Genomic DNA, 12,949 nt, shown 5'->3' on the forward strand with positions numbered 1-12,949 from the left:
ATGTCTAAGCACCTGCTGTTGGCTTTTTGCTATGAATGTAGTAGAATGCTGAACAAACAGAAACAGTGCTGATTTTGTTTTTGCGCTTCGTCTGGTGTTCCTGAGTCAAGCAGTTTTGTGTGTTGTGTGGCTATGGTGTAAAGTCGTGTGTACGTGCATGTGAAGTCAACCATGGCCCTTTCAAATAAATGCCTTTGAATAGGCTAAACAATGCCATTATACTCCTTTTACAGGCATGCATTTTCTTTATTTATTTTAATTTCATAATTAATTCACACATGTAGTCAGCACTAAATGTTTTGCCAGTCATTAATTTGCTAAAGATCACCAGCAACGGTGCTAATTATAAATAATGATGGAGGTGATTTAGCTAATTAAGCTTACTCTCTGCATTCTCTGCCAGTATAGAGAGGTCAGTTGCAGAGGTCTTCGGCACAGCATTGTCTGTCCACCAGAGGATGCTCTTCCGCCTCACATTCACTTCTGCTGGCACATCTGCGCACTTCGCCATCTAAAAGGCCAATTACAAGAATGGGATCATTAGTGAACACGTGAAGAAACAGAGGCTTTTAGTAGAATATTTAGCAAAAACAAAGAAAAGCATTTATATTAACTTGTTTATGAAGCAATTTAAGCAATGGTTAAAGCAATGCTCTAAGCTTTAACAATTAGGCTATATAGTCATATGTCACTTTTGACCATATAATGCCACTTTTGTTCATTTTGCTTTTGCCATTTCAAATGTTCTGGTCAACGTACATGCTGGCTCATGCAATGTGAACTTGATGCAGTAATTCAGCCCCATAGTGCATTCTCTTTCCTCAGTTTCTTCACAGGTAGGATGGGCCTTGTTGATACTCTTGCAGTAGTTACACTTCAGGCCCTGGGCAACTGTTATGACCACAGGTTGAAGATTATTTGCATTATTTTCATGAAGTTCATTCTCTTTATATATATATATATATATATATATATATATATATATATATATATATATATATATATATATATATATATATATATATATAATTAGCAATTAGCGCAGAGTAAAAAAGTAAAATATTGTTTTACATGGTACAATACAAATACTTTTACCTAAGAGTACAGAATACATACCAAACAAGCATTAAGTCTGAAAAAGCCTCTTTGAACTCACCACAGACAAGAGCAACAAACACAGTCAGGATTAACACTCGACGTCCCATCTTTCAGTTGTATTAATGATTGGGTAGGTGATGAAAGGTAAACACTAAAGAACCAAATTATTATAATTATTATAACACTTGGTTAGTACTGAAATTGGAAATATATTGTATTAAGTCTAAGCATATTTACCTCCTCAGTCCAGACAGTTTTGCTAGGGAGTGTTTGAAAGCTAAGCCTAAACATGCGTGGTTTTATATGACACTTGATGGCTGGAGTGGTGCAACAGTTGGAGTCTACTCACGAGTATCACATATCCCCTATCACATATCACATGGCCATCCTCACTTCCACAGGGCACATGTGACATAAACCAAAACATTAGATAGTAGGCAACATAAAAATCATTGGTTTGGACAATGACTTCCACTCAGCTTATATGAGTATGTTTTATCTTAAGGTCTGTTGCTAACTGCAGTATGTTAGGTTATATTGTTGCTGTTCAAACAAATAAGACAAACAAGTCTCTCCAAAATATTGACTTAATAGGAGAAGGCAAAAATGTTTTTAAAAGTTTTAGTGCAAGTCAATCTAAAAAGAAAAAAAAAGGTTTTGGAGTGCTTTTACTGGACACTTCATCATAAATGTATCATACACTATAAAGGACAGTTCAAATGACGTAGAAAAATAAAAATCTGAAAAAATAGAAAAATTGTATTTATTTTTTATGGACAGTGACACTTTGGTCCATGGAGAAATTGACCAGCTGCAAACACTCGATTCACTGAGTTATCTTTGCCCTGTCTAAGCTGAATTACTAGCATTAAAAGATAAGACCTTACATTAAACAAGATAAATATTTTTTTAAAGGAGTATCAATGTGTCACCACAAAATTGAGGTCACCTTTTGTGCATATCTAACAATAGAGAAACATTATGCTGGTGAAATTATACACCTTTTTTGTCTTCTATCCGGAGGAGAGGCAGCATATCCAGGAGAATGATGATGTGTAACAGAAATCTCATGCCCTCAATACATCAAGCCTAAAGGACTAATGGATGGGTTCCAATATGAATATCAGAACAAAAAGTCCATAGAGTAGCATTCATATAACCACACAACAGTCTATTAATTGTAATTATTATTTATTTACATCAGAAAGTAGGTCACCATAAGCTATGAGCTGTAAAAAAGCCTTAAGTAATATGAAGAAACACATAATGATTTTGAATTATAAAATGAACAGTAACAGTGTGTATTACAGAATTCTTTTAGCTGATGTTCTTCTCCTCTCTGTAGCGGTTTAACGGTAGAGGGTTAAGGTGTAATCCACAGAAGTCTGTCTATACAGACACATCGAAAGGATCGAACCACTTATCTGTGGAGACAGACAGCAATACTCATTTGAAGTGCTATTAACTCAATTTCTTATTAGTTCTTAAGGCATTCACATGTACCATCAAGACTATAGAGAAGACCCCAGGGAAGCAAATCAATTACTGAAAGAATGCATGCATATAGCAAACACACAGCACGTTCAGAGCACAATGTTAACACACTACCAGCATAAGCAAAATACCTTGCCAATACTCCACATTGAAATCTCTGTTTTGGGAAGATTTGGGGGACATAATAATTGTTAATATGTGGAGGCATCCAAACACAAAAACTTTATATAATTCAGAACATTCAAATTAAAGCAGAACTCTAGTATCTGATGCTACAGTCTGGCTTGTTGAGTCATTCCACCTGTGCTGTTATTTGTGATAACAGTACACTTTTTTTCACAATAACTGTATCATTACACAAGGTAATAACATCTTTGTAGCTAACCATTACCAAGTTTTTACTTTAGAATATATATAAAAACACATAAAGAACAGTTCAGATAACTTACATGGCCAGGGCCCAATGACACGCCCAAAGTTTTATTCCACGATTCTATAACTTAAGAATAGCTCAGCCAGATTGCATTTAAGTGCCTGTAGTTACTGAATAATGTAATAAGCCTGGAATTTTAAGGGGTTAGTATTTGACCTGCAGCCCATTTGTTCAGATTCTGAACTGTGTCAAACTGCATCTGCAATTGCTCCTAATTAAGCTTTTTAGTAGGCAGCTGTGATGGCAGGACAACTAAACAAGCTGGAATTTGCCAGACTTGAATGGAATACAATTCAGCAAAAATGGGCTGTGAAATGCTTTAGACAGACTGGAACAAAACGACATTCAAGTTAATCTGGCAAGCACTGAAACAGCTGAGCTGAACCTGATATTGAGACAGTTTTATGGAAGCAAACGGCTACTGTATTTTTGGTGGAATGAGTGCTAGTATTAAAGCACATTTGATACAATGATCAGGGATTCCTCATTTTGCAGAACCTTTGAATAAAAGCAATAGAACATTTGGGTTGCATGTTCACCCTAAGATCAAACCTGTGATGATCTTCAAACAAATGTGTTAAACGCTTTGTCCGTTGATGAGTTCAGTTACATGACATGTTACTGTCTGTTATTTTTAACACATAATATGTTAAGATATTTCTGTCCAATTAGGGATTAAAACATACATATTTTATGTTTTACACAAACATGTTTTACACAAAAATGTATTAAAATGGGCAACACGGGTATATTGTTATGTAACACATCACTTTTTTTGTGTGAATCTTCAATTATATTAATGATAGCATGGTTTTGTTACTTTGATATACAGTCATATGTAAAAGTTTTAACATCGCCAGTCAAATTACAAGTTTACATGTTTTGTCGATTGTCTAAACGAAAATAAGTTAAAATATTACCTACAAGGGAGGCAATAATTTGATGTTTTTCTGCAAATGGTTTGTGCACAATTTCTACTTTTTTCTTTTTTGATGTTTTTAAAAGCCCAATTACTTGCTAACATTTTAAATATTGAAAAAAATAAAACTTAAAATATTAAATGTGTCATAACTTTTACACAGGCCAATTTTTTTTTCCAATATGTTAAATTCAGCAAATCAACATTAATTGTGCATTAAGATGAGCAGAAATATGATCTCCGAAGAGAATTTGTTGACGTATTTTCATTTGACCAGGGCCGCTCAAACTTTTGCATACGACTCTAAGGTTTTGTTATTACAGCAACGATATAAAGCAGGGGGATATAATTCCAGTCCTGGAAGGCTGGTGTCCAGCACAATTGGGTGATTTTGCTGCTCAAAGACACTTACTGAACCTGACAGTCAACAGATGAGTTATTATAGTTTTCAAATTTTCATTAGTTTTAATTTTTATTTGTTTAGTTTCAGTTAGTCTTAAAAGTACATTAATGGTTTTATACTTATTTGCTGAAAAGTAATAGCTTTAGTTTAGTTTTTATTTAGTTTAAAATTTTGTTTCAGATTTTACCATTATGAAAATTGCTGTGATAGGAGGTGTTTAATAGCTTGGCTCCATGTTTCCCTAAGCACGACCAAATTTAGAAGCAATCCACTTCTAAACTTTCATTCACACATAGAAAAAGATAATATTACATTTTTTTTCTCAGTAATTCTATTTCATTCTAGTTAGTTTTGCAGTGGACATTCTAGTTTTGATATAGTTTTTACGGTCATCTTTATTTTTTATCACAGTTGATTTTTCACTGCTTTGGTTTTAGGAATAGTTTTAGTTAACTATAATAACCCTGCCCTGTTATACAGTTTAACGTGTTCACAAGGTCTTTGGAATCGATGTTATGCTTTCATCACACATCTTGCACCACAGTATCATCGCTTTGGTCTGAATAACACAGCACTACTCAACAGATTCACTCAGACACCTGGAGAGTTGAACATGACTGCCACGTGACTTTCTTAGGTGGCAACATCGACAGCTGCGACTAAGGCAACAGAACGTGACAAGACACACCCACTGGAGACACTACAACACACACAAAGGACAGGGGAAGTTAACAGTTCTGCATAAAAGCACACGCTGCATTTCTGCTTTATAATATATGCTGTAAGCCTTATTCTGTGCTGCCTTCAGTAACTGGAGTAACATCAATAACAGTACCTTGCAATGATTCTGGACAAAGAAAAGTTGAGCTTTTGCAGTGGAAGTGTGGTGGAAAAAAGAAAAGACAGCACAGTTATATCTCACCTCTACCACAGCAAGGACAAAAACCACCATGAGAATGATCAGAATATGTCCACTCAACCATTCTTCAACATACTCTTTGCAACCCTATTGAAAAAGAACAAAAAAAGCCATTGAATGCAATAGTTGTATGCAAAAGTTAGAATCATTTTGAGTTTGAATAAAAATTTTAACAGGGCATATTAGCCACTTTTAGTTTACGATTTCTATTTATTTGCTCAGTTTAAAATATTGTGAAAATGAAATAAAATATAAAATGTGAGATGAGTAGTAACTGTTGCACAGGCTGCAATTTAGGCTTCATTTGATTTTCCATTTTATTACATTCGGCAAATAAACAGCAATGCTGCATTAAATTTTGCACATTGGTGTTCTCTGTAGAGGATGTCTTAACTTACTTTCACTTAGAAAAATCAACAAAACGTCATTCAACGACGGCGCCCAAACTTTCTTACACAGTTATATATGCAAGTAATTAGAAAACGCCAAGCAGGTACTATTCCACATTTTGTTTTCAAGTCATGCCACAACCTACCAAAAAAATAACATTATGCCGAACTCATTGTTTCTATGCTCATTGTCCATTTTATGAGCGAAATCTTCAATGACACTGATGTGGTGGTGTGTTAGTGTGTGTTGTGCTGGTATGAGTGGATCAGACACAGCAGTGCTGCTAGTGTTTTTAAACACTGTGTCCACTCTATTAGACACTCCTACCTTGTCAGTCCACCTTGTAGATGTAAAGGGAGAGACAGTAGCTTATCTGCTGCTGCATAGTTTGTGTTGGTCATCCTCTAGTCCTTCACCAGTGGTCACAGGACGCTGCCCACAGGACACTATTGGCTGCATATTTTTGGTTGGTGGACTATTCTCAGTCCAGCAGTGACAGTGATGTGTTTAAAAACTCCAGCAGCACTGCTGTGTCTGATCCACGCAGACCAGCGCAAAACACACAAACACACTACCATCATGTCAGTATTACTCCAGTGCTGAGAATGATCCACCACCCTAATAGTTCCTGCTCTATGAGGGTCCATGGTGGTCCTGACCACTGAAGAACAGGGTAAAAAGGGGCTAACAATGTATGCAGAGAAACAGATGGACTACAGTTTGTAATTGTAGAACTCCAAAGTGAACCTATATAGTAAGTTGAGCTGATAAAATGGACAGTGAGGTGGTCATAATGTTATGTCTGATCAGTGTATAGGAGAGTACCGTCCTCTTTGAAAAAAAAAAAGCCATTTTTGAGCACTGCAGTGATACTTTGCTTTGTCACTCTGTAACTCTGGATGCTGCAATGAAATGATAGACCTTCATGAACAATGTTCAAAGCTCTGAAGGATATTTTTACTTAGAGCACTTTATTGACATCAGAGAATTATGTTATAACGGTAATGTTATACTGTACCTTTTCATGTAAATGCCATGTGGTGACGTTACAGGTGTATGTATCTGAGTGATCACTGTGGTCAGTAACATTAGCTGTGAAGTTGTTAGGAGAATAACACGAGCAGTGTTTTTTCGGTTTCCAGTCATCTGGTCCTGACCATCCACAGCATTTGGCCTGAATGTAAAAAAAATGTTGCAATAACAATTGAGCAGACTTTTACAGAGCCGCGCTGTAAAAATAAAAATAATGCATGGCCACAACTTAGTAAGGCGTGGGAATGAGATGATTATGTCATGGCCATGACTTAGTAAAGTGTGGGAACGAGATCCTAATGCATGGCCACGACTTAAAGCCACAGTCTCATTCCCATGCCTTACTAAGTCATGGCCACGACTTAATCATCTCATTCCCACGCCTTACTAAGGCATGGCAATGCATTAGGATCTCGTTCCCACGCGTTAATAAGGGGTGGCCGCGCATTATTTTTATTTATACAAGATGTCACCAGCGGGACTCCATAGACTTTAGTGGTATTAGGTAGTTTAACTAATTCAGGGAAAGTCTGCAGTTTGTGACACTCCATAGGACTCGAGTGATTGTGGCTGATACTGATTCTCAGAGGCTAAAAATTCAGATAATTGGTAATATGGTTGATATAATTTTATGTTTTAGATTTTAATAATAAATTTCAATTGTTTTAGTTAAACAGCAGAAATTCAAGGTTTCAACCTTTTTTAACTTGTTAATTCAGGCCTCTGGTCATATTCTTTGTGATTCATGTTATACTATTTTTGTGATAAAATTTTTGTTTTCTTCTAATGTTTTCTTCTTTTCTCTGTCTCAAAAAGTCTTCTGCATTTTGATTACAAAATATTAAATTAATATTAAAGCTGCACTGTGTAAAAACATGCTAAAATGTGGTGCCCATCTGCAGAATTCTTTGGAATTTTGTTTTGTGAGAATCTCTTATTTTTCTTATTTTTGAACAGTTCTCCACAGGATTAATGAACATTTATGTCATGAGTGTGTTTTGTATTTTTCAGTTTAGAATGAATTACTCTGTTATGTAATATAATGTGAGAAAAAAAGCAACGCTTTGCTGCATCATGAGAAGAGCTGCAACTTACTGACACTGTATCAGCAGGAATTACTGTTAGTGATAAGTCTGAGTAATCTCAACACTGGCTGATATACAGTCATATGTTTGGGCACCCCTGGTCAGACTACATGTTTTGTTGATTGTGTAAGTGAAAATAAGTTACATATCCTTTACAGGGAACACACTTCTGCACATTATAATGCACAATTACTGTTTATTTGCTGGATTTTTACACATTGGGAAAAACACTACATATAAAAGGTGGCCAGTGTGAAAGTTCTTCTGCTATTATATTTCATATTTTATGTTTTTCTGTTAAATCTGTTAAACTGAGCACATAAAAAGAAACTGTGCATGAAAAATGCAGAACAAATGCCATATTTGAGTGTGTAGAAGACGTCTTAACTTTTTTTAATTCATTTCAACAAAACATGTTCTTTGACCAGGGATGTTGACACCTTTGCATAGGCCCTGCTCCGGCCCTAGTTCGTTGTGATGACTTTTCTGTTAGTTTCCTGCTTTGTGTATGTGTTTCTCACCTCACGTTGTAAAACCACCAGAGTCCGTTCAAAATCCCGCAGGTCTGAGTCATTCTTCCCAAAATCCTTAATAAGTGTTTGAACGTGGCTTTCTAAGGACTTCTCAAACTAGAGAGAAAAAATAAAAGCAGGTCTTTTGACTAATCTCTTGTCTAGACCACTGGCATTTTCTGGACTTTAAAATATCAAATCATCTCCACAATATTCTGATTTATAATCAATACTGTAATAAGCCAAACAGAAAGCATCAGGTACTGCTTTAAGTGTATCATGCCCCCCCAACCCCCGCCCCCCCCCAAAAAACAAAACAAAAAAAAAAACACAAGAAAAGAAGAAGAAAAACAAGCAACAAGATGTAACCAGACCTGGGTGTGACCCTTTCATGCTTTACTTACTAAGCTCTTCTGTGTAATGAGCAGCACTCCACCCATTGTCTGAGCCACAAGCAGCACAGTGAGCAGGATGAAATACTGCAGATAAACATGAGTCAGTTCAGCAGCAAAACCTCAGCTCAGTGAAGCACATCAAATTACTGTAATATCACACAAGTTGGAAGTTCATACCAGGAACACTCAAGCATTTTTCAATCTGAATATTCTCTGCTGTTTCTGTGGCATACAGGCAACCATTACAAAGAATACGTTTCATATGAGAAAGAACAGAAAAAACATTGATTCAAAACATAATTATGATTTGAAGCCAATGGAAAGTTGCTGAAACATATTTCTGTTGACTTCTATTGCAAGTGTATCAATTCAAAAGGTTTTCTGTTCTTTTCTGACTACAGTGTGTCTGTAGTAAGCGCCCATATGCTTACAGATGCAGCTGATAGACATTAAGTTAACCCCTTTAAATCTCAGGCTTATTACACACCAAGGCTTATAATTCAGCAACTACATTGGTCCCAAGTAACCCGGTTAAAGTATTCTTAGGCATGTGTAATAAAACATTGGCCTTTTAAGAGGTTAAACAATGATGGATTATTCCTTTAACCTAGTAGGAGCTATAAATATCACTTACAAGCAGCATTTTAAGGTTCAATTTGTCTTGCAAATCAACTTGTTTGTCAAGAGTACACTGCCCCCCCAAAAAAGGTACGACACTGTCACTGGGGCAGTACCCTTTCTGTCATTGTGATGGTACCCTCAAAGATACATCTCAGTACCTTTAGTCAGGGAACAGAACTGTATCATAATCCATTGAAGTTATATTTTCTAAGTTGTGCTGACTTCACACACCCCGTCTCACCTCCAGGCTTTTTATTTTATTTTTCTGTTTTAAAACATTAGTTTATAAAAAGACACAAATATCTACTTTTCCACTAGGAAAAACTTATTTAAGGTACACAATTGGACCTTAAAACTGCTGTTGTACCTTTGAGGGTACACTTACATTGTTTGTACCTTGTATAAGGAATCGTGCATGGTACCTTTATTTCTAATAGTGTAGCTTTAATCAACTCTGTTCAGTTTTTAAAGATCAAATCCTTTTTCTTGTTTCAATTCTTGAAAAAAAAAAAATTCATGTCTTGTACAGATTGTTGTTGGGCTTTGACGAAAGATGTCAATATGTTTTCTTAGGCTTATCTTCAGTTAGTACAAAATGCAGGGCTGCTCATCAGCACCACATACAGTGATCTTATCACTCTGATTTTAGCCTCTCTTCTTTGGCTCCCTGTCCGCTACAGAAGCAATTCATGTGCCATTTGTTTTTAAAGCTCTAAATGGGATAGCCCACTTCTCAGACACTGATTGCTGCCCCTAGATCTTTGAGGCCACCAGCTCAGTTCATTCTAGCTGTTGCATGCTTTTAGTTGATGTTTAAGGGTGACCGTGCTTTTGAAGTTGCCGTGTCAAGGCTGTAGATTACAGCATTAGGTACCGGTGTCCTTTATTACTGTTTTGAAATCATGACTTTAAACATCAATTTCTGTGGTAGCATTTTGAAAATTTATTCTATATATCTTACTAAATTTCATTATTATTCAAATTTTTATATGAACCATTTTGGGGAATGTAAATGTGGCCATTGGTCTGTGTCTGGTTTGTCTTTGGTTTGTTTTGATGTTTTAGTTGTTCTTTATTATTCACAGCACTGTTTAGATTAAGCATTATCAATCAGATGAACCTCTTTGCCAAAGAATAAGTAAGATTAACATTTTTTTAATTGTACACATTTTTAAATAATCATGATGTAGAACTCACGATTGCCAGCATGCACTTGACCTCCTTCAGAGCACCCAGGCTACCAAAGAAGCCCAGTGATATGGTGACAACACCACTGATGATCAGCAGATAGGAGAAGAGAGACAGGGATATGAAGCGAGGGGCAGGTACTGTGAAGATAGGCATTACATTAGTGTGTATGGTATTTAATATAAATTTCCACATTAAAAGCTACATTTGGTTATATGATACTGTGGCATTGACAGAAAACAGACAAAATAGTGTATTCAACTAGCAAATATTTAGCATTAGATGACCCGGTATTATAATACTCACTGAGAACAGTTGTCTCAGAAAACATGATCCATAATCCCAGCGACAACAGGGCTGAGCCTAAAAACTATGAGCAGAGGTAAATTACAGATTAAATTGCAGATGATTAAAACAGATAAATATTTAGGGACAGTTATTTGGATTAGTCTAAGAACTGTCAACGAAGAATAATGTGAAAGGGTATTTGATGTTTAGTGTCTCATTTCATCTAGAATTTTAGCTACAGTAGTGTGCAAATGTTTGAACATCCCTGGTCAAATGACATGTTTTGCCAATTGTCAAAATATGTTATCACTCTCAAAACTTCAATATGACATTTTCTTGAAACTTTTAATGCACAATTTCTATTTGTTGAATTTGCTGAACTTGCCATATTGGAAAAAACATCATATACAATATGTGCCATAACTTGTGCACAGGCCACATTTTATATTTCATTGCATTCCCAATATGTTAAACTGTGTAATGTGATCTGGGCGCCCAAACTTTTACATATGACTGTATATCATATAGCTGAATTACACTTACAAAAAAGACCAGGTTGAAGACAAACAAGAAGTATTTGGTGAGACTGAGGCAGAACTCAGATGCCATATCTGCAAGGAAAAACATTGTTTACACAATTAGTGATACAGTTATTGTATATTTTACTATCACTATTTCAAATCAAAATTGAAAACATATGGCATTTTCTCAACATGGTGTGACAGACTGCTGGTTTTAAAACAAATTGAAAGCCCATTTTAAAATAACAAGATAAAAGGTTCAGTTAGAATCAGGATGATGATACAGTCTGTTGCTTTTCTTGAATGTTCATTGTTCATTTGCATTCTACTGAATTTGTTCATGGCTGATGTAACACACAGTGACTGCAAAATGCCCCCACCGCTGTTTAGCTTGAAAAGAAAAAGCAAAAAAAGGGAAAAAGAACAGGCAGTCCCTCACCTGGATCTCACATTACTATAGCCGGGATAAGGAAACAGAGCCATCAGATCATCTTTCACAGCCATGGTCTTAACTATCTATACCCCATGAGTCAATATTATGGCACACAAACCTCAATAAACATATAAACAGTATATTACACAGACTATGTTACAGACACTTAACTGTACACCCATGTTCAAATAGACAGATTCTCTGTTTCGCTCTTGTTTATTGTTGTTTTTTTGGCTAAAAAGTCAGTACATCACTCATCTGGTAAAATAGCATTCTTCCTTGACATAAAGCAAATTAATCAACCTGAAAAAAAAAAATTGGCAAGAAATTGACTGATATCACAAACCCCAGCAGCACCATAGGCTCTACAGCTTTTCACAATAAAATGAAGGTCTATAACTTACCTTATGTACCAAATTTCCAAGTTAAAAGAGTATCACAGTGTCTGAGTGAATACGACAACCTCATATGAGACCATGTGAAAGAATCTTTGCATAAAATGCTGCATCTTAGAGTAACTTCCTAGCTCCAGACTGCATGCAAAGCATCTGAGCTGTGTTGGTTTTGAAAGCGTTTCACAGTCCATAAATAATATATCATCCCCTACCATTTACAAAGCTAAACTGAATAGAAGGCAGTCAACGGTTTAACATTTAATTACATTATTTATTGTTCAAAAAAGATTAAAAACACAGATCAGCTTCAAAATGAATATAGTGAGGGAAAAATATACTAATACATGTTGTTTTTGTTATTTAATTTTTTATACTTCACATTTACAAACATAATGTCTTTTGACTTTGTACATGTAAATTTGACCAAAAAAGTCAGTATTCATAGGCATACAAAAGATAGGAAAATATCAGATATTAGAACTTGATTTCATTAGTACTTTGGAGGTTGCAAGTGTCCTTCTAATGGATGAATTTCAAAAGCCTCCATAGATTCAAGTTAGGATATTGGCTAAGCCATTTAACTTCTTTAGAAACCAGTCTTGAGTTGTTTTGGCTGTATGTTTGGAGTTATTGTTGTGTTGAAACATCCATCTTCTCTTCACCATACCCATGAGATGAAATTCTCATCTAATATGTCCTGGTACATCGCTCCATTCATGTTTTCAATGATGCAGAGAAGCAGCCCAATGTAATGATGCTCCCACCTCCATGCTTCATGGGTATGGTGTTCCTCGGGTAGCACTGCTGTGTCTGATCCACTCAT

At 35.7% G+C, this 12,949-nt stretch overlaps 1 protein-coding gene across 3 annotated transcripts; it reads right to left on the bottom strand.

Moving 5' to 3' along the window:
* Positions 1-225: 225 nt before the first annotated feature.
* cd37 (CD37 molecule) lies at positions 226-12,214 on the bottom strand. 3 transcript variants are annotated; one of them, XM_017695954.2, is made up of 12 exons: positions 12,136-12,214; positions 11,321-11,388; positions 10,796-10,859; positions 10,499-10,629; positions 8,690-8,764; positions 8,295-8,402; positions 6,675-6,830; positions 5,270-5,353; positions 1,336-2,522; positions 1,157-1,249; positions 760-891; positions 226-511 (listed from the first exon to the last, which is right to left on the bottom strand). In XM_017695954.2, exons 2-9 carry the CDS (start codon positions 11,384-11,386, stop codon positions 2,448-2,450), a joined length of 759 nt encoding a protein of 252 aa, XP_017551443.2. In that variant the 5' UTR covers positions 11,387-11,388; positions 12,136-12,214; the 3' UTR covers positions 226-511; positions 760-891; positions 1,157-1,249; positions 1,336-2,447. The 3 variants fall into 3 exon arrangements, with proteins under 3 accessions (XP_017551443.2, XP_017551442.2, XP_017551444.2); XM_017695953.2 differs by lacking the exons at positions 226-511; positions 760-891; positions 1,157-1,249; positions 1,336-2,522 and having other exon boundaries at positions 4,099-5,353; XM_017695955.2 differs by lacking the exons at positions 226-511; positions 760-891; positions 1,157-1,249; positions 1,336-2,522; positions 12,136-12,214 and having other exon boundaries at positions 4,099-5,353; positions 11,322-11,357.
* Positions 12,215-12,949: the final 735 nt, after the last annotated feature.

The sequence above is a fragment of the Pygocentrus nattereri genome, chromosome 13 (assembly GCF_015220715.1).
Source record: "Pygocentrus nattereri isolate fPygNat1 chromosome 13, fPygNat1.pri, whole genome shotgun sequence".
Lineage (NCBI taxonomy): Eukaryota > Metazoa > Chordata > Actinopteri > Characiformes > Serrasalmidae > Pygocentrus > Pygocentrus nattereri.

Coding starts and splice junctions, on each gene's coding strand:
- cd37 (XM_017695953.2), bottom strand. CDS start 11,386: ATGGCATCTGAGTTCTGCCTCAGTCTCACCAAATACTTCTTGTTTGTC. Junction 6,831..8,294: donor TGGTGGTTTTACAACGTGAG/GTGAGAAACACA, acceptor TTTTACATTCAG/GCCAAATGCTGTGGATGGTC. Junction 5,354..6,674: donor CATGGCATTTACATGAAAAG/GTACAGTATAAC, acceptor CTTTTTCAATAG/GGTTGCAAAGAGTATGTTGA.